At 41.4% G+C, this 27,637-nt stretch overlaps 1 protein-coding gene across 4 annotated transcripts in view; it reads right to left on the reverse strand.

The window, feature by feature from the left end:
- The window catches only part of CABIN1 (calcineurin binding protein 1), a 326,274-nt gene that overhangs the window by 270,578 nt on the left and 28,059 nt on the right, over window positions 1-27,637 (reverse strand). For all 4 annotated transcript variants that reach the window (XM_077461572.1, XM_077461571.1, XM_077461570.1 and 1 more), the window contains exons 7-16: window positions 24,332-24,461; window positions 20,978-21,127; window positions 20,599-20,885; window positions 19,649-19,814; window positions 13,710-13,843; window positions 11,354-11,571; window positions 10,279-10,357; window positions 9,987-10,174; window positions 9,680-9,832; window positions 7,004-7,198 (exon numbers count right to left, since the gene is read on the reverse strand). In XM_077461572.1, the coding sequence (XP_077317698.1) occupies window positions 7,004-7,198; window positions 9,680-9,832; window positions 9,987-10,174; window positions 10,279-10,357; window positions 11,354-11,571; window positions 13,710-13,843; window positions 19,649-19,814; window positions 20,599-20,885; window positions 20,978-21,127; window positions 24,332-24,461 (1,700 nt within the window). The remainder of the gene's footprint in view (window positions 1-7,003; window positions 7,199-9,679; window positions 9,833-9,986; window positions 10,175-10,278; window positions 10,358-11,353; window positions 11,572-13,709; window positions 13,844-19,648; window positions 19,815-20,598; window positions 20,886-20,977; window positions 21,128-24,331; window positions 24,462-27,637) is intronic.

A 27,637-nucleotide genomic window follows, 5' to 3' on the forward strand; every position in this document is an offset into this window, starting at 1 on the left:
GGAGACTGGCTAGGCCACTCCAGGACCTTAATGTGCTTTTCCTGAGCCACTCCTTTGTTGCCTTGGCCGCGTGTTTTGGTGAATGTCATGCTGAAATACCCATCTACAACCCTTTTTTAATGCCCTGCCTGAGGGAATGAGGTTCTCACCCAAGATTTGATGGTATATGGCCCTGTCCATCATCCTTTTAATCCAGCGAAGCTGTCCTGTCCCCTTAGCAGAAAAACACCCCCAAAGCACAATGTTTCCACCTTCATGTTTGACGGTGGGGATGGTGCACTTGGGGTCATAGGCATTCCTCCTCCAAACACAGTGAGTTGAATTAATGCCAAAGAGCTCGATTTTGGTCTCACCTGACCACATTACTTTCACCCAGTACTTTTCTGAATCATTCAAATGTTCATTAAATTACAAAACTTCAGATGGGCCTGTCTGTACATGTGCTTTCTTGAGCAGGGTGCCCTAGTGGGAGCTGCAGGATTTCAGTCCTAATCTCAGCTCATTACCTGTAAAGAAAACATCTGGTAGACAGAAATCTTTCTGATTGATAGGGGATCAAATACTTATTTCACTCATTAAAATGCAAATCAATTTATATCATTTTTGAAATGTGTTTTCTGGATATTTTTGTTGTTATTCTGTCTCTCACTGTTAAAATAAAACTACCATTAAAATTAGAGACTGGTAATGTCTTTGTCAGTGGGCAAACGTGCAAAATCAGCAGGGGATAAAATACTTTTTTACCCTGCTGTACATAGGGTAACTGCTCTGATGATCAAATCCGACAAGTCTTCAATGATTATGATGATCACTTTATTAAAGTGGTTGTAGAGGTACAAAACCTTTGGTGGCTGAGCCTGATCTCAACCCAGCGATGTGCCTGAGAGCAGGAACGCTGTCCTCTCTTTCTCTCTCTCCCTTTCCACACTGGACATGGAGGCAGCAGTGGGAGCCATTTGCTATAGGGGCACTCAAGATGAGGTTTGGGGCTGCCATGTGCAAAACCATTGCATGTAGCAGTGAAGTATGACATATTATTGAATAAAAATAAAACCTTTAGAATCACTTTGAAGTAAACATAAACACAATTATTAAATCTCATTTCAGTAATCATTTTCAATATGTTAAAATGCATCTTTCATTTAGGTATTACATGGGGATTAGGGATGAGCTTCAGGTTCAGGTTTCATGGTGTGGGTGTCTATTTACTTTGGGGGGGAGGGAGCACACACCCACTACCTACCCTTTCCTGGCCACCAAGGCTGGATTCCTGGGTGAGGGTCTAGTTTGAATCATAGGAGCAACCCAAAGTTTTTTTTTTTTTTGTAAACTGTTTAAATGTGTAGTGGTGTAGAGTTACACCTATATTTCATAGCAGACCCTCATCTAGGCACTCAGCCTATGTGGCCAGGAAAGATGAATTGAAAGGGTAGGGAGGGGGCAGCAAGCATTTGGCCCCCCCTCCTTAACCATACCAGGCCACTTGCCTTCAAAAGCAAATATCTCCACCCCCTTGTCCAGCTTGTCCCAATGTTGAAGGCCTTATTTCCACATCTGGCCTCCAAAAAGTGATGTCGGGTGACATCCTCGCGGAAGACGCGACACATTAGACACAATTATTGTTGACATCTCAATAGCATAAGTGGACTGACCATTACAAGTGTAACGGGAACCGCTAAGGTTAATAGCATATTCCATCTCATCCCCCGTAATTTAATTTGTGTCAGCTGGAACATCGGGACTGTACCACTAAACCAGCAAGCGGATTGTGGTTAGCCCAGGGCTCGACAAAACCCGGTCGCCAGGTCGCATTGGCGACTAGAAATAGCGACCTCGCGCCTGGGGCAGCACAGCTGGGGGTATCCTGTGTCTGTGGACCCCCCCAGCGTGATCGCGTCGGGCCGTTCCGCCGGCGGCCGAAAATTTAGGCCGCGGCTTTGAGGCCTTCTGCGGTCCTATGATTCCTTATGGAATCTGGCGCCCTCTTGTGGTCGCCGTTGGTATGACAAACCAGCAATGTTAATGAAGATTCCTCTGCCTGTATTATATTACCTGCCTCTTCCCTTTATTTAGAACCCCCTAAACATTATATATATTTTTTATTCTAACACCCTAGAGAATAAAATGGTGGTTGTTGCAATACTGTCTGTCACACCGTATTTGTGCAGCGGACTTACAAGCACACTTTTGTTGGGAAAAATAATTTAGTTAATAAAAAAATAAGACAACAGTAAAGTTAGCCCAATTATTTTTTATATTGTGAAAGATAATGTTACGCCGAGTAAATTGATACCCAACATGTCACGCTTCAAAATTGCACCCGCTCATGGAATGGCGACAAACTTTTACCCTTTAAAATCTCCATAGGCGACGTTTAAAAAAATTCTACAGGTTGCACGTTTTGAGTTACAGAGGAGGTCTGGGGTAGAATTATTGCTCTCGCTCTACCGATCACGGCGCTACCTCCTATGTGTGGTTCGAACACCGATTTTTATATGCGGGCAGGACAGGGCGCGTTTAAAAATTATTATTTTTTCTGCTTTATTTTAACTTTTTTTTTTTCCACTGTTCTTTTAAAAAAAATGTTGTGTCACTTTTATTCTTATTACAAGGAATGTAAAAATCCCTTGTAATAGAAAAAGCATGACAGGTCCTCTTAAATATGAGATCTGGGGTCAGAGAGACCTCACATCTCATATTTACACTAAAATGCAATTGAAAAAAAAATTGTAATTTGAAAAAAATAAAATGTCCCTCTAAGAGCTATGGGCAATGACTTGGAGACGGGGGGGCGGCGACGGCGCTGCTATCTTCCCCTCACTCGTCTCCATGTCAGGCCAGGGACAGGTCCGGATCGTCGTCACGGACCTGGCTCCTAACTTTTTAAGCTGGCTCCTAGATTCCAAGCAAATTTGTCAACCCCTGGGTTAGCCAAAGTGCAATATTATCTCATGAACTATATGGGGAACCCAATTAACTGCAAGCAGATGTTATCATGATCATGCATCGATTTATACCTTATATTCTCTGATTTGAGAGAGGCAGACCTGTCTGCAGAGTATGCAGACCGAATTAAATCAGGCAATAAGGGTGGCATCACCCCACAGCTTTCATCAATTGCAATAGCATTTATATCACAGGGATTGTGGTGTTTTAGCCCTGGGGCCTATGTGACCTTTGCACTTAGCATTATTGACGTTGTTATTAGCATATATTTTCCGCGCTGATGTGCATACTTCAAAAGCGTTCGGGCGTAATACAGCGACATTAGTTTTTGATTTTATTTCACTTTGGCACTAGGTGATGATGGAGTACTCTGTTTGATATACGTCTATTCTTTGTATATTCTATTGAGCAATTTTAGATTTTTTATACTTTTTGATACAATTAAAGACATGCTTTTAGCCATTTATTCCAAGCCCTTATTTGCCTTTTTTTAACTACTTGGTTATTCCACTGGATGGCTTTACCCTTTGGAGGAAGTAACAGGTTTTTTCTTGTATGGATTAGTACCCTGTAAAGTAGTACTTTCCTATGTGTCTTTGAAAAGACATGATGCACGTGTAGCAGAAAACAATTAGGTCCCAGGTGAGGTAAAGACTTGCGTACTCACAAATCCAAGCAGCTAGTGCTAATGAGGGTTGCAGACGGTCGAATGTGACAAAGTCACTTTAGGTGGGCAGTGGAACAAGACCAGAGATTAGATCTTCAGAAGCAGAACAAACAGTGGGATGGTGCGAGATAAAGCACAGAGCAATGCTCCACCACACTAAAGACATCAGTGCTCAAATCACTCAGTCCTACTGGTTACCACAGTGAAACAGCGGCTGGCAGTAAAAATAGGATTTTTATAACAGCTTACCTGTAAATTCCTTTTCTTTGAAGTACATCACGAGACACAGAGCCATAGTAGTTACTATGTGGGTTATAAGCCACCTTCAGGTGATGAACACTGGCACGCCCTAAATTAAAAAGTGCACTCCCTATATAACCCCTCCCACTGGTTGGAGTACTTCAGTTTTGTAGCAAAGCAATACACGTGTACAACAAAGAAGGAAGGGACCTCTGTGTCCTGTGATGTACTTCAAGGAAAAGGATTTTACAAGTAGGTTGTTATACAAATCCTATTTTCTTATCGTACATCACGGGTCACAGAGCCATAGTAGTTACTATGTGGGATGTCCCATAGCAATGCCAACTGAAGGGAGGGAGACACAAAAAAGTCGTGCACCAAGAGACTAGAGGACTCATACTGCAGCCTGCAGTACACTGCACCCAAAGGTGATATCCTCATGATCTTTTACATCTACTTGATAGAATCTGGTAAATGTATGGACTGAAGGCCAAGTTGCGGCCTTGCAGACATGAAGCTTGGTGATGCACTGCCCAAGAAGCACTAACAGCCCTGGAGAAGTGCGCTTTAATATGAACAATTACTTGAGGAATCAAATTAGAAATAGTAGATTTCTAAACTACCTGTCCTCTTTTAGGACCATCTGGCAACACAAACAAAACATCTGTTTTATGAATCTGAGTGGACACTTTCAATAGACTTTGACCGCTCTCACCACATCAAGAGAATGTAGTGATCTTCCTTCCACAGAACGAGGTTCTGGAAAAAAATAAAGGCAGAATAATATTCTGGTTTAAATGAAAAACCAGTACTACCTTCGGTAGGAATTCAGGCTGAGGCCACAATACAACCTCATCCTTATGAATAAACCAATATGGCTCTTTACAAGAAAGAGCAGCCAATTCTGATACTTTTCCTGCAGAAGATATGGCAACCAAGAAAATTATTTTTCCTCGTCAAGAGGACCAAGGAAATATCTCGTATTGGCTCAAAAGGCTGCTTCTGTAAAGCCGACAGGACTAAATTTAAGTCCCAAAGGGTTCAGAGGTGACCTAAATGGAGGATTAATCCACGTTACACCCTGAATAAAGTTATGAACCAGAGAGTGTGAAGCAAGTGGTCGTTGAAAAAAACACAGATAAAGCCGACATCTGGCCTTGATAGTACTCAAGGCCAGCTTCATTTCTAATCCTATCTGTGGGAATTCAAGGATCCTACCTATGACATATTTCCTAGGGTGCCAACCCCTGGATTCACACCAGGAGACATATGCCTTCCAGATTCTATAGTATACGACTCCGGAGGCCGACTCCCTTGCATTAACCAAGTAGAAACTACTGAAGCTAACAGCCCACGATCTTTTAGAATGTGGGTCTCAATAACCAAACCGCTAATTTAGCGTTTGTAAGGTAGGATGGAATACCAGACCTTGCAAGAGAAGGTCTGCCCATAGCAGTAGGGTCCAAGGTTCCCCTATCGCCATTTTAACGATCTCAGCAAATGAAGCTCTCCTGGGCCACAAGAAACACCTCCTTCCCTTCTTGCTTGATCCTGCGAGAAGGTGCAGAAGCAGCAGAACAAGAGGGAATGCATAGATCAGTGAAAAACTGATCCCACGGAAAAACCAAGAAATCAGTTTCGTATGCCAACGGATCCCGTAGTCCTTGACACAAAGTTGTCGATCTTGTTGTTGAACTTGGACACAAACAGATCCGGAACTCCCTATTTTTGGTATATTTGGCATTTACTAAATTAAAGAGACATAAGAGAATTTAGAAAATTTCTCTACTCCACCTACCTTTCCCAGCGCAGGTTTTTCTGTGGTAAACAAACAGACCCAATCTTCACCCTTCACAATGGGCTCCTTTAAACCTTCAGCAGCTGGGGAACCTCGAGGAAACCCATAATCTTGGACCTATAATAGCACCACTGCCAGTAAAACTTTATGGCCTTAATACCAAAAAGTACTGGATCCCGGGGTCCAGCTCTCTAAAAAGAGATGTGTTACAGGCAAGACCTTGTTTCTTCGGATACAAGGCCGGGTACCTTTCAATTCAGCCAAAAAGTGCACTTTTTAATTCAGGGCGTGCCAGTGTTCATCACCTGAAGGTGGCCTATAACCCACATAGTAACTACTATGGCTCTGTGTCCCGTGATGTACAATAAGAAAAACAAGTGTGCAACTGCACAGATGTGAGGTAGCTCCCGCTGCTTCAGACTGACTAGCTTTACACTCTAGGAGAGTCCTGAAAGACTGAGTCACATCATAGGCCACTGCTCTAGATTTGGATAGTGCTCTGCTAACTATTAACAGTACACAAAGGTATAGGAAGCACCACAATACAGAACCCAGTGCTCAAAGGAAATACTCCAGGCTAACCCTGCAATCTTCCAGTCCAGTGGGGTCCAGTTACAGCCTCCAAAGCTGCTGCTGAGGATAACAGCAAACAACAAACAGGGAGTAACACCGCTCCAGGTGATGGTAATACCTTCCTTAATGATCAGGTGCAGGTCCAGTCCGTGATCTGGGTAACTAATGCAGGAGACAAAACGACTGACCGCACTCCCCTCTGTGCTGTCATGATGCTGTAACCTCGATGGTTTTCATGTTGGATGTTTTTATACCAATAAAGCAATTTTCCTTATCCTTGGAGTGCAGTCAATTGTTTTGTCTCCTGCTGCTGAGGATACATTAGCTCAAGTAGCATCTTTGAAGCCTTGAGTGAAGTCGCTGAAGAAATAAATATCTACAGTGTATGGAGTATCTTGAGGAGTGCAAATAAAAAGAACGGCAGGAAGTGCATGTAGCAGTGAATTGCGGAGGATATGATAAGAAGGCAGTGTGTCTGTGCAGAAAAGGAGTTAAGAGGGTATGATGACGGCAGTATGTGCATAAGGGGAGTGCAGACTATACAACAGTGGCAGTATGTGCAGGAGGGGACTGCTGAGGGTATGGAAGCAGGCAAAATGGACAGAAGTGCAAAAGTTATAGAAGAAAGACTAATGAGTGCACTAAGGGTGGGATCCACCATGCAAATGTAATATAGTCACTTAGCTTTAATACTATACAGAATACGAGTTGTGTCACATACACAAACATAAGTGTTTATTCCCTTCTCTTTATAAAGAAGAAAAGCTATGATTAGTCACCTGCATAAGCAGCAGCTGGGCTGGCCGTTCAGGAGGAGAGGTCACGAAGTCAAGGTGTTTAGACCGGCTGTAACCACTCATACACAGCGTAGGGCACACTAGCCGAACCACTGACGAGTAGTCCCCTATTTCATGTAATCGTTGGATCTCCTCCAGTGACTGGCATCTCTCCAGGGACTTTAGACTATTCTCAATCTAGAGAAAGAAACACATCAGTGAAAAACTAGACAACTGTAACAACATTAATGTCTAAACCACTGGCAACAAAAGTCAGTACACCCCTAAGTGAAAATGTATAAGTTGGGCCAAATATGTCAATATTTGTGTGGCCAGCATTATTTTCCAGCACTGCCTTAACTTTCTTGGGCATGGAGTTCACCAGAGCTTCACAGGTTGCCACTGGAGTCCTCTTCCACTCCTCCATGACGATATCACAAAGCTGGTGGATGTTAGAGATTTTGCACTCCTCCACCTTCCGTTTGAGGATGCCCCACATATGCTCAATAGGGTTTAGGTCTGGAGACATGCTTGGCCAGTACATTGCCTTTACACTCAGCTTCTTTAGCAAGGCAGTGGTCGTCTTGGAGGTGTGTTTGGGGTCAATATCATGTTGGAATACTGCCCTGCGGCCCAGTCTCCGAAGGGAGGGGATCATGCTCTGCTTCAGTATGTCACAATACATGCTGCCATTCATGGTTCCCTCATGAGTGCCGGCAGCACTCATGCAGCCCCAGACCATGACACTCCCACCACCATGCTTGACTGTAGGCAAGACACAATTGTATTTGTACTCCTCACCTGGTTGCCGCCACACACGCTTGACACCATCTGAACCAAACTGTTTGCAGACTTTCTTGTGCATCATCTTTAGAAGAGGCTTCCTTCTGGGATGACAGCCATGCAGACCAATTTGCTGCAGTGTGCGGCGTATGGTCTGAGCACTGACAGGCTGGCCCCCCACCCCTTCAACCTCTGCAGCAATGCTGGCAGCACTCATACGTCTATTTCCCAGACAACCTCTGGATATGACGCTGAGCACGTGCACTCAACTTCTTTTTTTCCTTGTAACACTAACGAATCACATGACACCGGGAAGGGAAAATGGCTAATTGCGCAAAAATTTGGACATTTTCACTTAGGGGTGTACTCACTTTTGTTGCCAGCAGTTTAGACATTAATGACTGTGTGTTGAGTTATTTTAAGGGGACAGCAAATTTACACTGTTATACAAGCTGTACACTCACTACTTTACATTGTAGCAAAGTGTAACTTCTTCAGTGTTGTCACATGAAAAGATATAATAAAATATTTACAAAAATGTGAGGGGGGTACTCACTTTTGTGAGATACTGTATAAGCCTGACACAATGGCACTGGGTTTGAATGAGAATCTGGACATACATAGCATTCTGTAAATTGCACATCCAGTTTCATTATATTATATTTATTTTTTATTATTTTGGTGCAAGCCGTGAGGTGATTTAATAAGCTATTTAAAGAGGGTTTTCATAGTAACGGTTTCTTAAAAAAAATACAAAATTAACAAATGTTTTAATACAGCTTTTTAGGCTGGGTTCACACTGTTGCAAGGTGGATGCGGATTTCCACTTCCAATTGGCAATAGCAGGAGATTTTGACCGGCTCTCTATGGAGCCGGTTCACAAATCTCTGCTGCAGCTCTGGTGCGAATTTGCACAGGAGTCCTGTGTGTCTTTTGGTCCGTTTCAGGTCCGAATTCAGCCAAAAATTTGGGCTGAAAACCAGGTCACGCCAGATCCCTGCTGGGAACCGCATGCGGCGATGGTGCGAACCCAGCACTCTACCTGTTTGTAACGGCTCTTTCCTCTCTCCCTGCATTGAACAGAGAGAGAGAGAGACAGCAGTGAGAACCATTTTCTCCTGTTGCTATCAATAAATCTTGTTAGCAGAGCAGGCGGCGGAGCCCAGCCATGCATTTTGTGTCTATAGATGCACCCGCCTGGCTTGGGAGCATGCCTGCGCATGTGAGCCCCACAATGTGGCTTCCTATGGTGGCACAGAGAAGAGCAGGACTAGTGCGGGACCCTGAAGAGGAGGTTTGGGGTCACTTTGTGCAAAACCATTGCACAGAAGTATAAGATGTTTATTATAAAAAAAAAAAAAAAAAATAGGCTTCACAACCTTTTTAACTTTTTAGGTGTACATTATATTGACTCTATAGTTCTCATTTTGAAGTGTTCATTTTGCAGGTTGTTTTGCACTTTTGGGTTGTTTTCTGTCTTCTCTTCTGCAATAAACTGTCTACTTGTAAGCTTTTATTTAACAAAAAAAAATGCCTTCACTTCCATTTTAAGTCAAGCAGCAAATGGTTTCACAAACAGGGAATTTTAGAGAGTTTATTTTAGCGCTTAGTACTTGATACGTTTATCCAAGTCTAATGCTACAGCAGATACTTCCAGGTGCCCGCATGTCAATTCAACTTTTATCTAGAGCCTCCAAGAATAGAGTACGGGGCCAGCACCCTACTGCATTTTGCTATTGGTTGGCGATAGCATCTATCCCAGTTTTGAGTTAATACTAAAGTGGGAATGAAGCACTTGACAGTAAATCTGGGAGAACGCAAGAACAATCGCATATTGTCCTGCTGGCACCAATAACTGGCAGTGCAGCCAGAAATAATTGTAAATCAAGTACAAACCTCCTCCACAGAAATTGTAGAGTCCAGCTGTAGATTTGGAAGTCTTATTGTCACAGATTGTTCCTTTTCTTTCAGTCTGTATTCTCTAGCTTCTGGGGTTTGAAAGAGGTCCGTGCAGATGTCAAAGTTTTCTAAAGCCTGTTCCATGTCCCCCTAATTAGAAATAGCAACCATAAGGCAATTAACATTATAATATTCTTTAAACAAAATCCATCAAGAAGAATATAACAAAATGAAATGGTTAAGTATAATTATAATAAAAAGTTTCAGTGAAACAATACCAGCATATGTCTATCAATCAACTGACCTGGAGAGCCAAGAATCTTGCCTTCAGCCAATACACTCTTACTACATAATTGAGCCAGCCATCTGGAAACAGGTCACGCTGAGAAGCTGCAAAAGCCATCATCATCTGATCCTCCATAAAGTGAGATCCAGAGAACTCGGCTCCAAAGCAGTCTCCAGCAACTCCAGCAGGACACTTCCAAGGAGATGCTACACAAACAAGAAGGCTACTTTAAGCAAATATATCCAAATGTGCAATAACATAATATGACTGTGGAATCTACTCTGTACAAAAAGCAGCATTGAATCAATACCTGTCCCATTCTTAACTTTCGATAGAAGCCATTGGTCTAGCTGAAGCTCCATGCAAGTCAAACTCATAACCATCATGTCCTGTAAAGAAGAGTGAAGAAGAGGGATAAGTGATATTTAGCCCCAATTCATACTTGAGGGAGGCATGTAGGCAAATGTAAAGCATTTTTTATGTTATGTTTTTTTTTGGAGTGTAGTGCTGTACAATAGCTTCCAAGGGGCAGGATTGTGCATGTTTGACGCCATAGATCATTAATATTGTAAATCTGGGAGCGCCTTAAATGTTTGCACTGTGTTTTTGCACTTTTTTTTGCATGCCCCCACTGAAGCTAGTAAGGACAAAAATGCCCAATTCTGTTTCAAGAGTAGCCCATTTGGAGCTTCAGGCATTCCGCTACTGCTGCCTGAATGTTCAACAGTGATCAGGGACCATTTAAAAAGCATTGGCTTGTTCAGCATTTTGGAGCACTTAACTTGAAGCTACAACATGCTCAGGTGTGAATGGGGCTTTTATGCCAGTCAAAAAGTAGCCTATTGTAGCAATGTAAAGGAAATATTTATAAGCATGTCCTCCCTTCAGAAATATAAAATTATCTTGTAATGCATTGGACAATCCTGAGTTCTGCTCTCATAAGGGCACTGTTCACAAGGAACTCTTGCTCATCATACCTAACTGAAAGATATTGGTCCTGCACAATAAACCTACCATTTTACACTGAGTGTCTTACACCTATGTTTTTGCAAGATTACCTTTTCAAATGTCTACAAGAAATATATAAACTAAACTTAAAAAGTTGATTGAAAGTTTTCCTTATGTTGACACTCAACCACCGTTCAAATTAGCGCAATTTGACCGGTCAAATCACATGTAGAATCGGAAGCCTATTGCCGGCAATAGGAGGGTCCCAATCAGTGCGACTTGCAACTTTGCAAGAGCGCAATGATTTCCAAAAGTAGTTTTGTCACTACTTTTGGCCATTTATAATTATTATACACTATTTAGATTAGTTTAGAGATTTAGACCAGTTTATCATGGCTGCCCTGAATCTATGCAACATATATTGCAGTCCTTCTTACCCGAATGTGCTGGTTCTTGCAATCCCTGAGCAGCGGGTTGGGCAGTCCACTACTGTGTGTCCTCCAGCTATTGTAAATATTAAGCACAACATCTGCTAGACCTGAGGGCCACTTCACCAAGAATTTCTGAGCAATCACTTTCAGATATCTCATCAAGAGCTCCAGAATACCACCATTTTCCAGATTATCCAACAAAAATTGATGAACATCTTGCTTTTCTGTAATGACAGTACATGAAAAAGAAGCCAGAACTTAATTCACAAAATTGTATGTGTACCTAACATGTACGTTTCCAGTGGATCAACAGAGTAAGCAAACATTATCAATAAAAATAATTAGATCCAATGGATATAAACAGTCTACACAACCCTGTTAAAATGTTAGGTTTCTGTGATGTAAAAAAATGAGATAAAGATAAATACTTTCAGAACTTCCACCTTTATTGTGACCTATAAACTGTACAACTCAATTAAAAAACTCACTGAAATCTTTTGGGGGGTAAAAATAAAAAAATAATATATAACAATATAATGTGGTTGCATAAGTGTGCACACTTTCTTATAACTGGGGATGTAGCTGTGTTCAGAATTAAGCAATCACATTCAAACTCATGCTAAATACAGTATCTCACAAAAATGAGTACACCCCATACATTTTTGTAATTATTTTATTATATCTTTTCATGTGACAACACTGAAGAAATTACATTTTGCTTCAATGTAAAGTAGTGATCAGATCTCCTCACCACACACTCTGTTAGTGTGAGACGAGAAGCGCCGTTTACCGGCATCTCCATCTACACATGACCGGCAGTAATTGTACACACCGGACTCTTTACAGAGGTCGGGTCGCATTGTGTTCTAGCAACGAGTGGCTGTTCTCGGACGCCATCATTTGAAGGTGGGCGGGCGGCAAGTAGTTAATGTTTAAATCGCTACGCTAGAAACAAAAGTGAGTACACCCCTAAGTGAAAATGTCCAAATTGGGCCCAATTAACCATTTTCCCTCCCCGGTGTCATGTGACTCGTAAGTGTTACAAGGTCTCAGGTGTGAACAGGTGTGTTAAATTTGGTGTTATTGTTCTCACTCTCTCATACTGGTCACTGGAAGTTCAACATGGCACCTCATGGCAAAGAACTCTTTGAGGATCCGAAAATTTTTTTTTTTGCTCTACATAAAGATAGCCAAGGCTATAAGAAGATTACCAAGACCCTGAAACTGAGCTGCAGGACGGTGGCTAAGACCATAGAGCGGTATTTATAAGTATAAAGGGGGGCCAGGGAGAGCTGTACTTTTTTATATTAATGCAGAGAATTCATTAAAGTGATTGTAAACATCAGTCATGAAATCTGAACAAAGCACATACTGTATATCTGCAGTGTTTACTTGTCTCTCTCTAAAGCTCTAAGTGTAATTTCTCTCTGGTGCTTCCTTCCTCTGTTATCTGCAAGTGTCACGTCTAAGAAGTTTTCCTGACACCTGAGATAAATTTGTGACTAGGGAGGGAGCTCAGCACACAGCTTGTCTATTCAGGACAGCTCTGTATACTTCCTTTGTTCCTCCACCGTGGGTAAAGGGGGGTGTGTCCCTTTCCTCCAATCAGCTCTCACACGATGTACAAGAGCTCTAACTGCAGCACTCTGCCCCAGCCTCTGTGCTCCTGACAGATGAAGGATTTTATCACAATTCTGTACTTTTCAAGGGGGTATAGAAGACTGCAGAGAAACAAGTAAAACGTACGTAAGAGGATTTGTTTAATCCCTGTGTATAGCCTGAGGCTATTCACTTCACTGGGTATACAAGAATTACTTGAATTACTATGAAGAGAAAATCAATTCTGACTTGAGAAAAAGCCTATGTACACAAGGCCTCATGCACACAGGACGTTTAAAAAAATGCCAGCGCTGCTGCCAGGAAAAAAATGTAAAAACATGCTGCTAGCCGTGTTTTTGAATAGCGTTTATGGGAGTTTTCTCAGTAAAAATAGTCCCTAAAATGTAAAAATGCCTAAAAAACGCTAAACCATTGTTACAGCGTTTAGCCCTGTTTTTTTGCATTTCGTGTTTTTAATCCCTAAAAACGCTAAACCATTGTTACAGCGTTTAGCCGTGTTTTTTGCATTTTTACCGCTCAACAGCCTCTGCTCCTGACCACACAGGCTGTTGTTTTTATCTACTGCCCCTAAACGCTTATGCCTTCAAACACCTTTGAAAGTTTATGTGTGCATGGACACATAGGCTAATATGGAGGGCATTTAGAGGCAGTAAAAAAAAAGTCAGATGCCCCTAACAGCAGCTGTAAAAACGTCCCGTTTGCATGAGGCCTTAATATTACAGCAATGCAATTTGCCTCAGACCTGACTCCATGAATGTAGTAGAATCACTTGACATCACATGATCACCAGCTTGGAATTTGTTCCGTTTTATGCCTGATTGCATCTCATAGTTGCTGATGAAATCTTCTTCTTCCTCCGAGTCAGATTTGCGAAGCCTAGAAGAAAAACAGACAGAATAAGACCAAACAAACTGAAATCAAGGCTTTTATTATTGGGAAAGTAAACACCTAGAAAGAAATTTGCACCGGTATTTACTCAAATACAAACCTGATGTTATATGCACATTAACAACAAGAGGAATTCTCACTTATGCCCTGCAGTATTTAAACGTTAGTCAGAATGTCACTTCCTTGTAAAGCAATTTCTGGTAATTATGCTATGCTATGAAAGCAGCATGTCATATCTGAGACCTCTTTGTATTTTTAGGTAGAAATCTGGATATGATCTGTCTCATGTCATGTCTTCAGTCAGCATGCAAAAGATATCCTAAAGTTATGAAGTCACTTTAAATAATAACTCACTGCTCTGTGAGAGTTCATAGACCAATATATAGCAGACACGTGTGCTCATTAGTTATGAACAACGAAAGCCCATGGAAAGCAGCAGGAGTCTTGGAGATACCATAATCTACATGTTGTCTTTGTTGTAACTGCATATGCACTGCTACCAGATAAAACACTAGCAAATGGGGATCTTCCTTAGAATAATATAAACCTCAGAACACTGCAGACATCGATCTTTTAACTATTAACCAATTCGGCTCTCATACCTCTCACCTTTATACTTATTAGAGCAGGGTTCCAGTCCCCCAAACATTTTTTTCCTTTAACCACTTGGCGCCCATACTACGTTTATTGACGTCATGGGCTTTCGGTGGTTATATCTGAATGATGCCTGAGGCCACAGACATCATTCAGATATCGGCGTTTTCAGCCGGCGATTTCCTGCACCATAAGAACGATCATAGCGGCTGTTCCGTCGCTTGATCGTTCTTACGGGCGGCGGGAGGGGACGCCCCCCCCCCCCCCGCTGCCCTCCGGCCAACTCACCGCTTCCATCGGCAGGGAACCAGGATCGTTTTTTTTTTTTTTTTATTCTTCCCAGCCTAGAGGTGAGATGTGGGGTCTTTTTGACCCCATATCTCACTGTAAATATGTCCGATCGTGCCATATTCCTATTACAAGGGATGTTTACATTCCTTGTAATAGGAATAAAAGTCATCCATTTTTTTTTTTTTTTTTAAGTGTCAAACTAAAAAAATAAAAATAAAATTAACAATAAAAAAAAATGTAAAGCGCCCCTGTCCCCGTACACAGAAGTGAACACATACGTAAGTCCCGTCCAATAACGCAAGATTTTGGCAGTAGGTGATTCGCAAGGACTCCTGGGATACATGACGCCACTATCCCAGGAACCCTTGCGAATCGCCTAGTGATGTAATTGCCTAGGCGGGGACGGGCGCAAGTAAAGAAGAGAGGCACAGATGGGTGGCAGGGAGGAAGGAACTTAAGATAGGAGATGTTCAAGAATGGTCAAGCTATAAGCCCTTGTACACACGGTTGGACATTCCGACGGAAGGTGTCCGATCGGACCGTGTTGTCGGATAATCCGACTGTGTGTGGGCTCCATCGGACTGTTTCTGTCGGAGTATCCGACAGACCAAGTTTTCCAACTTGTCTATAAAATTTTCAGACAACATGATCTGATCGGACTTTGTCCGATTGTGTGTAGAGAATTCCGATCGGACAAAGTGCTACGCATGCTCAGATCAAATTCCTAAACCAAAGCTATTGGCTACTAGCCTGAACGTAGTCCCATCCTAACGAAATAACGTCATTACGTTAAGTACGATTGGATTTTCTGACAACTTTGTCTGACTGTGTGTATGCAACAGTTTCGGACAAAATCCATCAGACAAAATCCAATGGATTTAGTTGTCGGAATGTCCGACCGTGTGTACAAGGGCTAAAGGTTACGTTTGTAGGCAAGTTAAAAAAACAAAAACCTTCACGTATTGTGAGCTGAAGAAGTATTTTACAGCAAGCACTGGTTCCTCAGGAAACACTAGTTGCAGGATGCCCTACCAAGCTTTGAGGATGTTTGGACTAGGTTTAACTAAGACGTATATTAACTATAAAGAAAAAAAGAAATAAAAAAGACACTAAAATTATTTTAGTGCAAACACACAATATTATATCCCTTTTTCTTAGTAAAATATAAAAGATGGGGTTGTGTTGAATAAATGCATACCAAACATGTCAAGCCTCATAATTGCATGCATCTGGGAAATCATAAAAATCTATTGTACCTTAAATTCTCCGTAGGCAACACTTTTAATTCTTACAGGTTATCACTTTAGATTTCCAGATTTACCACAAATTATGGCCCTAGAATTATTGCTCTCACTCTGACAGTATCAGTGATACCTCACAAGTGTTTCACAAAAAAACAAAAAAAACGATTATGCGGTATTTATCAAAAAAATAAAAAAGTAACGATAAATACCACATAAAAAGCTCTTAATTTCAATTCACAAATGAACCAGAGCGTTAAAAAGCAGGGTTTTGCTGGCGGTATGACATGCAATGTGTGTACCCCCAGGCTGTTTTTTGACAAATAGCTGGTTGCTAAGCAGAGAGCCAGGAAGCTGGATGTTGTGTCCTTAACAACCGATGACTCATCAGCTGTCAGCGGTCTTCCCTGCTCAAAGCCGATTGTAAAAAAAGGCAGAAAATGTATCCAAAATCCAGTCCATACTAGACCCTTTTTCAAGCACACAGCCCGGCAGGTTAGGAAAGGAGGAACGGAGGGACGAGCTAGCGGTCCCCCCCCCCCCCCCCCCACCTGAACCATGCAAGGCCACATGCCCTCAACATGGGGGAGAGGGTGGGTGCTTTGGGGCAGAGCCACCTGATAACATCACCTGGTGGCCCCATCCCCTTGTGGCATCACCAACCCAGCATGCACTGGTCCCATGATGTCACAAGGGGACAGGGCTACCAGGTGACATAGCCAGGTGGCCCTGCTGCTTACCTATATAAGAACTGTCAAAGTGAAGGAGGCATTCGTCAGCCAGCCATCCTCAGGAGCGGAGCGAGCGTTGTGATTGACCATGGATTTACATCGGAGGACACAATTATTTTTATTTTTTTAAAGATTTGTCAAAAACTATGAGTGTGTTTTTATTACTTTATGACCCATCCCCCCCATGTTGAGGGCATGTGACCAGGTATGGTTCAGAAGCGGGGGAGGGCGCTCACACGCCCCCCGTCCTCTCCTGACCTGCCCAGCTACATACCTGGATAAGGGTCTGGTATGGATTTTGGGGGGACCCCACACCATTTTTGTTTTTTTAATTTTGGCGTGGGGTTCCCCTAAAATCCATACCAGACCCAAAGGCTTTTTTTTTTACAATCAGCTGTGAACCCGCTGACAGCTGATGCGGAAATTACCGCTAAATAGAACAAATACCGCATTCAGTATTTAACTACCGAGTATTTAACTACTATTAGTGCTCCCCAATCACCAAATGTGCTGAACGGTACAGCCATTATATACTTCAAATAAGTATGCTAAAAATTATAAAAAGACCGGCCCTAATAGCACACTGCTCCGTGCTTCAGGATAAATAAATCAATAAATAGAACAATATATAAATAAATAAATATGAGCAATCACTCAATATTAAACCAATTATATAACAAGAGCTGCTGCTTTTATACCAAACAATATCTATGAAATATATAAAAAATTAAACTTAAATGAAGAGTCCATTTTCTATATATAGCAGCACATAAACACTTTCAACCAAAATGAGTAATCCTTAGTCTCATCCGGTGTGCAGAAAAAAATGGTGCTCGATAAACCAGTTCTTATTGTGATCTAAGGTAGAGGAACAGCTTCCACCGCATGATACACCACTTGTGGTTCAAACGATCCCACTTTGGGGATGCACTCACCGAATGCCTGAAATACTGAGCCTTCAAAGTACCATTAACCAACTCTTCTTTGGCCACTTGATGTCTCTGCTATTGCTATGGGAATCCAGTTTATCATATAAAAAGGAACAAAACATGCAGACATAGCGTAATACTGCTTTTTACTATTATAAACAAGACCCCAATACAAATATGCGTACCAAATAAAAGTATCACAACAGCGTTAAAAAGTGTGTACTGTGCCTTATTTCCGGATCCTAGTTTGCCAGAGGATCTAGTTTGCCATGCAGTGGAAGCTGTTCCTCTACCTTAGATCACAATAAGAACTGGTTTATCGAGCACCATTTTTTTCTGCACACCGGATGAGACTAAGGATTACTCACTTTGGTTGAAAGTGTTTATGCGCTGTTATATATAGAAAATGGACTCTTCATTTAATTTTTTATATATTTCATAGGTACAGTCATTATCCTGAGTTCCCCGGAGAAACAGGAAAGCTCGGGAACCACCATGGACACTGCCATCATGGGTGTGGAAGGTGCACCTTGGGCCAGTGGTGTTCAACTTTCTAATCTTTCAATAAAAATCAGTAAATATTCAGTGTCAGTGTCAAAGACAGCAGACACACAACAGGATATAGTCAGAATATGGGCATCAAGATTGCCAGAGATCATGGACTTTAGACAGGAGATGGTCAAAGACTGAGGGCATAATACAGGAGATGGTCAAAGACTGCAGGTTTAATACAGGAAATGGTCAGAGACTGCAGATGTGACACAAGAGGCGGTCAGAGACTGCAGAAATTATGCAAGAGATGGTCAGAGACTGCAGACATAATTCAAGAGATGACCAGAGGCTGCAGACAAAGGATATGGTCAGAGACTGTGGACATGACACAAGAGTTGGTCAGAGGCTGGATATACTGCAAGAAACTTTCAGAGGCATGAACATGCTATAGGAGACTGGGGATATGCTTCAAGAGACAGTCAAATACTATAGACTTGTTATATGAGACTTCTAGAAATCATTGCTAACAGGACAATAGGGAAACACAGATTGGTGTCTGCAGAGGCCCAAATGGATGCACACAAAAAATGCAGGCATGGGCTTGCTTTAACCTCTTGAATACCAAAATGTTTATAAACAGACCTTTAACAAAGGGGTTAAAGTTTAACTCCAGAATAAGCAAATATTGACTAAATATGAATGGCATGTGTATTATTACTTGAATCTTTGTGAATTTCTACCAAATCTATGTAATCAAACAGTCTGATTCTTTGCCTCTGTGCAGGTGTTTACTGTAATAAAGATCAGTCAATGCTGCCCTCTGTGTTTGCAGAATGGCTGGTCTTGCTTCCTCCCCCTCCTCAAATTTTCTAGCAGGCAGCCTATAGTAGGTGGGTCCCTCCCACAGCTCTGCTCAGGCTATGTACAGCACAGTGATGATCTCATTGCTATTTTTACAAGAAAATAACAGGGTTTGCAAATGTATTTGGTGCTCACAAAGTAAATTGAGGAGGCTGTAAAGCTTTTTTTTTAAATAACAGGCATGTTGTACTTACTTGCTCGTGCAATGGTTTTGCATAGAGTTGCCCCAAACCTCCTCTTCTGGGGTCCCCTGCCGCCACTCCTGCTCCTCCACTTCTCCCTGCATCACTCAGGGGCCAAGCTGGGCTGTGTGTGTCTATGGAAACACACGACATGGCTTGGCCCCACCCCCACTTACAGGATTTGACTGACCTGATATGTAAATCCAGGGAGAGAGGAAATGCTACAGCCCACTACAGACTGGCACAGCACTGGATCGAGTGAGGACTCGGGTAAGTATTTAAGGGGGGGTGATACAAATACTGGGGCATTTTTTTTTTTTAATTTAATGCAGGGCATGCATTAAGGTAAAAAACGTTTAGCGTTTACAATCACTGCTATGAATTAATACATTTAAATGAAAGTTTATGTTGAATGCATTAGTTATTTGAGGCAAGTACTCAATGCACTATATAATTCACACTACAATTATACCTGGAAGGCAAGAATTTTATTAACAATTCTTGAAAATCGATTCTCTCCTCCTTTTTGCACTTAGTGTTACGGACTCGGGCAGAGCGTCTTTTAGCAGTTTCCCCGGCATCCTCAGACACCCTCTTCCTCTTCACACCTTTCTTGCTCTTATCACTTGCCAATTGATCTAGTTTAATGCAAACATAAAAAGAATGTTACTTTGAAAACTTAAGTAGCTTAACACATTGATAGAGATCCTACAGAAATCTCCAATACAGTTGGTTTTTTTTCTTTAGTAAAATTCTATATTTTACAAAAGCAACCCCTGTTACTAGACAAATTAAACTAAAACACAAGAACCTTGCAAAAGAAGTTTAGTAACAGTTACTGCTGATAGGCGAGGTTCCACCCATCGGATGATACTTCACTACACAAAAGCCCAATGAAAAGCATGCTAAATGCTAAATCTGGCTACACTGGAACTTTATAAAACCAGATTAAGGTGAACTGAGAAGACAAAGACTGGTATCCTAGATATCAGTACCAGGTGACCATTACCAGTTGTCGCTGGAGCTGCTATTCAATTCCCTTATCAAATATATACCTACTTAATTCCCATACCAGATTATATATATATATATATATCTCAAATTTATAAATATTTGCAAAATACTTGAGCTCAGTCTGTTGCTTTAAATTTTCAGCCATTCCATTCTAGAGGAAGTCTGACTACAGCACAATTTTATGGAAAAACTAGGCCAGAATATTTCAGAAATAACAATCTTAATTTTTCCCAAACACAAATATATGAACTAGATTGCAAGATCTTGTGAGCAGAGCCTTTTCTGCCATTTATTTTTATATATTCTAGGTAGTGTATGTGCTCCTATAAGGACAACACGTTTAATGTGTCATTCTGTACCTCTGTGAGATCCACTGGTACATTTGAAATAAAATATAATATTGGTTACCTTGTGCAGTGGACAAATCATTGATATTCTGAGAAGATAGAGAAGGAGTGACAGAGGAAATTGCATAAACTGGCTCTGGTGCTGGGATAACTGGTGTTTTGGGAGTCGAGATGCTGGGTGCGTCTGTAGATATGCTTATTGGAGAGGAAGTCTTGGGAACAGGAAGAGGTTGTGATGCATCTTTGTAGTCTGAAAAGTCTATCCTTTTTCCCAAACTAGGACGAGGGGGTTCACAGGTTGTGAGGTGACGATACATGGCCAGAAGACTTTCACCAAGACACTTCCAACTACAAAACAAAAAGTATATATTAGCCCAATTGCACATCTTGTTACAAATTCTACTTTATACAAACACCTCTGTTAAATTAATAAGACTTACGTAAAAAATGAGATTGGCTGAACCAGCTTTAAATCAGGCTCCTGCTTCTTCACATTTAAAGCCTGCCTCTTTCTGCGCAAATCTAATGCTTCCTCCACAATTCTATTTGCCTCTTCCTCACCGACATCCACGTCATGAATAGAAATATCGCTGTACAGTAAATACAAAAAAATAAGTTTTATGACTCAGACACTCCTGACGACTTAAAGTGTTTGATACCCTAAAAAAAAAAAATATGGATCCTGTTTTTTGTTTTTGTTTAGTAACTGTTACGACCTTTTTGATCCCATTTGTACTTGTGTGCGTAGAGGGCTCTGAGTAGCGCTAAGTATGAGCCTCCATTATTGGTATATTCCTTTTGCTTGATCTGTATTATTGGTGTATGAATATTTCCCTACTTATACGTTTATGTAAGGAGGTTGCTACTCTTTAAGACTGTACTGTGGGAATGTACAACTGCTAATGATTTTTTGTGATGGTCGTTGTTTTGCTTTTCGTTGTAGTTTTTCTTTTTTGCATTACTGAAACATGTTGCTGAAAATGCACCATGAAAATTTCCTGGCCGTTGCAGTTCAAAAATGGTGCCGGAACCTTTCTCCTACATGAAAAGCAAATGTGGCCCAATACAATTCGACTTCTTCCAATATGGCCCAGGAAAGTCAAAAGGTTGGACATGCCTGGTGTAAGGGATGTTGGTCTTGCAGGAAGTAAGAGCTTTTGTGATAAGATGTATGTGGCGCCGGTACTCCTAATGAGTACGTGCTATGTTCGTAAATTTAGTTTTTGCCCAAATCTATAGTTGTTTTTGGGGTTAACTGCGCTAAATTGTGCTTTGTCATCAGTTTGGCTGGGCTGTATCAAGGTTTTACCTGATCATAGGTGGGGTTCGCACCTGTGAGAGGCCTTAGAACGCAGTCCGGTTGGACGCATTGGGTACCAATCTCTTTCTCTGAGCCAATCAGTGGGAGTTTGTCTCGCTGTGTATTCCGGGAGAGGGTACTTAATGTGCTGAGGACACGTGGTTCTGGTTTCCGGTCCAGAAGTTGTTGCTGACTCCATGGTCCTGATCCTCCTGACCAGCCCCCGGGGGCCCTCATGGCCTGGGGTGCAGATCCATCCATTTCCGAGCCTTGGAACTGGCTAGTCCGAGGCGTAGTAACTGGAAGGAGTATTCTAAGGTGTACCGATGCTGTCTCGGGTTTGGAGAGGCCCAGCAACACTACACGCGACCAGGGGAGGACTCTTCAGTAAGAGAGCCACGCACAAGGCTGGCTGCTCAGTAAGAGCCTGGAAGCTGAGCTGCCATGGACATTGATTGAATCCACAATTCTTATGGCATTGCCGAACCGGCTGAGAGATTCTGGTACAGTAAAAAAAAGTTCCTACTTCTATCCTTCTGGTTACAACTAAGTTTTTCAACCAAGTCTGTGTGAGAGACTTTAAAAAGCTAGAATTATCTGTTGGCTGCTAAACCCAAACTCAAGGATTTATCCAACAGTTAAAGAATCCAGTTGAGAGTGGCTATTGCCTGGATTATGTACAGAGAGAGACTTTTATTGAAGTCAGCAGTTTCAAGCACCTGAGTTAAACTTTATCCTGATACCCTCTATTCCCAACTTAGAGACTAAATTTGTTCAACTGTTTTATGCAAAATAAAAATCCTAACAAGGAATTCAGGTGTCGGTCTCTATGAACCCTGGGAACCCCTAGACAAGGACAAAGAGTACAAGCTGGTGGAGGTAATCGGTAATAGAGGTCGACCAATATGGGTTTTTCTCTGGCCGATGCCGATATTTGGAAATCATGGCGGCCGATGGCTGATATATGATGCCGATTTTTTTGGGCCGATATGTTAGGCTGATTTTTTTATTTTTTTTTCCTTTTTTTTCCCCTTCATCTCATAAAATCTAACAGACACCTTTCCCACTGGGGCATTTTTCAGCCGCTTTTGGGCTAAAAATAGCGCCTGTAAAGTGCCTGCAAAACGGCTCCCCTGCAGTCTGTGTGAAAGCCCGAGTGCTGAGGCGATGCGCTGGCAGGATGTTAAAAAAAAGTCCTGCAAGCAGCACCTTTGGAGTGGTGTATGCCGCTCCTCCACCACTCCTGCCCATTGATATGAATGGGCACCACTGCCAAAGCGCATGCAATGCGATTTGGCAGCGGCGCTTCACGGGCGCATTTAACCTCTTCCTCGGCCGCTAGCTGGGTTATATGTGCCCCACCAGCAGCCGAATAGCACCGCTAAAATGACGGTAAAGTGCCGCTAAAACTAGCAGCGTTTTACTGTCAACGCCTGCCCGCTCCAGTGTGAAAGCAGCCTTAATAAGTGATACAGAAAAACTCTTACATTTAAACATTTATTAAACAAAACAAACCTCCAATCAGTTTACTTGTATGTATAATTTAGAAAAAAAACAAAAAACTATATATTAAATAAAAACAGGTAGTCAAAACTTTTGGATGAAAAAAAATGGGCTAACTTTACAGTTTTTTTTTTTTAATCATTAGTGTATTTTTTTTCCAAAAAAATTGCGTTTGAAAGACCTCTGCGCATATGCCGTGTGACATAAAATATTGCAACAACCGCTATTTTATTCCCTAGGATCGCTGCTAAAAAAATATAATTTTTGGGGGTTCTGGCAGAAAATACAGGATTTTACTTGTAAGCAACAAGTGTCAGAAAAGATTTAGTCTTTAAATGGTTAAACTGAGAACTCCTACACACTTGTTGAGTTCATTCAGAAGTGTAAACATTGTATCTCTTTACTCTTTTCTTGGCAGACTGCCCAGAGAGGAGGAAAGTCTTCATTGAAGACTCAGGCAACTTGCATTGACTTCTATTATAGAAGTAATTTGCAAGTCGCGCTGTAGTTATAATCTTTTTATCAGCACAATCGGCCGATGCCGATTAATTAAAAAGCTGCAAATATCGGCCGATATATCGGTCGATCTCTAATCGATAAGCCCAGAAAAATTCAGCTGCTCCTTCGGGGGTAAGTGCTACACGTAGATGGGGTACAATTGAAGTATAAGCCAGAGAAATGTTGAAACTAAGGAGTGATTAGTGTTCTGTGCAAAGACTGTTAGTATACAGTAAAATATACCAAATGGTTGGGAGCTATAGACATGTAGACAAAATTTGGAGGTTTACATTTTCGCTCTTAAGTATATGCCCTAAGCAGTAGTGATTTGTATATCAAAGAGCTGTTAAAACCACAAAATAAAATGTATACAAAATAAAAGGGAGCTCATAGTCCTATTTAAGTCCACTAAGTAGGTTATTAATAGTAATAAGGAATTGGAAAGTGCCAGCACCATTATAAAAAAAGGGTTAAAATAGTTAGATATGCTCACCATTTCATAAACATACGAAAAGAGTCCTTTCTAAGACATGGCTGCTCCTCAAAAATCTTCTCCTTTAGTACTAGGCCTTTGCTGTAGCGACAGTCTCTCTCCAGAGCCTTACAGATGAAGTACAGACAGTCTGGGGAAAACATTTTAATGTGAAATAATACATTTAGTGTATTTTTATCATGCAAAGTACTGCCCAACACACACTTTGTTGAAGAATGAAACTGTAAAATCAGTTAAATTGGAACGTTATTCAAAAAATTAAGTCCAGCTAGATAACTTCATGCTGGCCCGTGTGCAGTTATAGCTATATAAAACATTAAAAATAAGTGCCTATACTATTTAAAATCTGTTAATACACTGTCTTACACTGTAAAGGTCGATTGGCTGACAGCCTAAAGGTTTACTGCTGTTCAGGGGCTCGGAGATTCAACACAATGGCAGCCACCAGTAAAAAGAAACAGGAACAATGCTGGAGACAATTTACAGCACACACTTATTTTAGTAGCATAATTGTTAATGTGGAATGCATGTTCCTTGCAAAAGAACATTATTTTTTAAGTTGTTATGGGTAAAGTTCTGGAACATCACAAATGTCAACTTATAAAGACTAATAAAACTAAAACGCGCTAGTTCAAACCAATATTATCAATGTAAACAGTAATGCAACAAAAAATGATATGAGCAGCATTAGGAAAAGACCACTATAAAGTCGGTTTATTGTAAATCTATAACTGCAGCACTTCTGTATATTTGATGATACAACCTCCATCAATTGTGTAATGCAATGGAGAATGGTGCTCTGTGTAGAGGCGACTTCAGTCTTTAACACAATGCAGCACTATGAGTGAGATTGGTCAGTGGTGCCAGTCTCCACCACCTTTACCATATGTGGTCAAAGAGGCTTACCAGAAGGATAGACACCAAATGTCAGCATGCAACTGCAGTCGATATTAAAAGCCTACACACCCTTGTAAATGTCAGGCTTCTGCTATGTAAAACAAATGAGGCCGAGATAAATAATTTCAGAACTTTTTTCTACTATATATATATATATATATATATATATATATATATATATATATATATATATATATAAACTATATAACTCAGTTGGGGGGTGGGGGTGTGAGTAAAAATAAAAAAATAAAATAATGTGGTTGCATAAGTGTTCCCACCTTCTTATAACTGAGGATGTGGCTGCGTTCAGAATTAGGCAATCACATTCAAAATAGGAGTTGATGTTAAATAGGAGTCAGTACACACCTGCCATCATTTAAAGAGTCTCTGATTAACCTCAAATAAAGTTCAGTTGTAGTAGTAGGTCTTTCCTGACATTTTCTTAGTCGCAAAAGCCACAGTCTCCAGAGAGCTTACAAAGCATCAGAGGGATCTCATTGTTAAAAGGTATCAGTCAGGAGAAGGGTACACAAGAATTTCCAAGGCATTAGATATACCATGGAACACAGTGAAGACAGTCATCATCAAGTGGTGAAAACATGGCACAACAGTGACATTACCAAGAACTGGACGTCCCTCCAAAATTGATGAAAAGACGAGAAGAAAACTGGTCAGGGAGGCTGCCAAGAGGCCTACAGCATAGGAGCTGCAGTCATATCTGGCAAGTACTGGCTGTGTTGAACGTACAACCACGCTCAATGTTCAATTGTTGCAGCAAATAAAGGGTTAAAACAGGCAGTGAGGAGGCGTCACATCACCTCCTCGCCGCCTGTCAAATGCCTCTAAAAAGCAACATGAACATGAATTGCGTTTCAAAGGTGCAGCGGTTTAGACACAAGTCTAAGCTTAGCCTCAGTCACTTATGGTTCTTAAAGTGGTTGTAAACCTTTACAAACCACTTTGTCCTACAGGTAAGCCTAGATTAAGGCTTATCTGTAGGTCCAAGAAATATCTCCTAAACCTATATGGTTTAGGAGATATTTACAAAAAGGCATGCGCCGTAGACAGCGGCGGGCAGGAGCACTGTGCATGGCGCAGATCACGGCGATATGCCGCTCGCATGCGCGGGAGTGATGTCATCGCGGCTCTGGAAAATCACAGCGCCGGAGCAGCGAGACCCGGAAGTCACTCAGGAATACATGGCAGCGGCGAAGATAAAGGAGGAGGACTGGTTCGGAGGCTTCGTTCTCAGGTAAGTTATTCATAATAAGCTAATATGCTATGCCATTGCGTGCGCGCCGTGAGTCCAGTCGCAGGTCCCGCAGACTCGATCGCCATCCCCTGGTTAACCCCTTCACTGCCAGTGTCATTTACACAGGAATCAATGCATTTGTATAGCACTGATTGCTGTATAAATGACAATGGTCCCAAAAATGTGTCAAAATTGTCCGATGTGTCCACCATAATGTCGCAGTCACAATAAAAATCGCTGATCGCCGCCATTACTAGTAAAAAAAAAATTATTAATAAAAATGCCATAAAACTATCCCCTATTTTGTAAACGCTATAACTTTTGCGCAAACCAATCAATAATTGCTTATTGCGATTTTTTTATCAAAAATATGTAGAAGAATACGTATCGGCCTAAACTGAGGGAAAAATTGTTTTTTTTATATATTTTTGGGGGATATTTATTATAACAAAAAGTAAAAAATAATGCGTTTTTTTTTAAATTGTCGCTCTATTTTTGTTTATAGCGCAAAAAAAAAAAAAACGCAGGGGTGTTCAAATACCCCAAAAGAAAGCTCTATTTGTGGGGAAAAAAGGACATCATTTTGTTTGGGAGCCATGTCGCACGACCGCGGAACTGTCAGTTAAAGCGACGCAGTGCCGAATTGCAAAAAGTGGTCTGGTCTTAAGCCAGCAAAATGGTCCGGTCTGAAAGTGGTTACAAGTCGGTAGCTGCAGTATTTGTAGCTGCTGACTTTTAATTTTTTTTTTTTAAGGGGCACCCCACTTTAAGAACACCAGTAGTGTGAGTTTGATAGTTTCAGGCTTGATACCAGCCACCATTGAGAGTTGATTAACCTCTGAATGAGGGAATTACACCCCCACAAAAAGTGGAAGCAGAGCTAGGTAATAGGACAGGAGTTCACAGTGGTGGAGTCCTCAGGAGGTATAAAAAGCCAGCAGGTGGCTCAGCCCACGAGAGAGAGAGAGAGAGAGAGAGAGAGAGAGAGAGAGAGAGAGAGAGAGAGAGAGAGAGAGAGAGAGAGAGAGAGATATGCTCCTTAGAGCCCTTTATTTTTCTGCCATGTATTGATAAAAAAAAAAACATCAATGCCATAATTTTTTATTGTTTTTCCCTTCCTTCACCAAGTCAAAGTTCAATTATTGGTTTGGGCAAAA

The sequence above is a fragment of the Lithobates pipiens genome, unplaced genomic scaffold (genome assembly GCF_037356315.1).
Source record: "Lithobates pipiens isolate NorthernLeopardFrog02 unplaced genomic scaffold, aLitPip1_a1.2 Scaffold_3, whole genome shotgun sequence".
Lineage (NCBI taxonomy): Eukaryota > Metazoa > Chordata > Amphibia > Anura > Ranidae > Lithobates > Lithobates pipiens.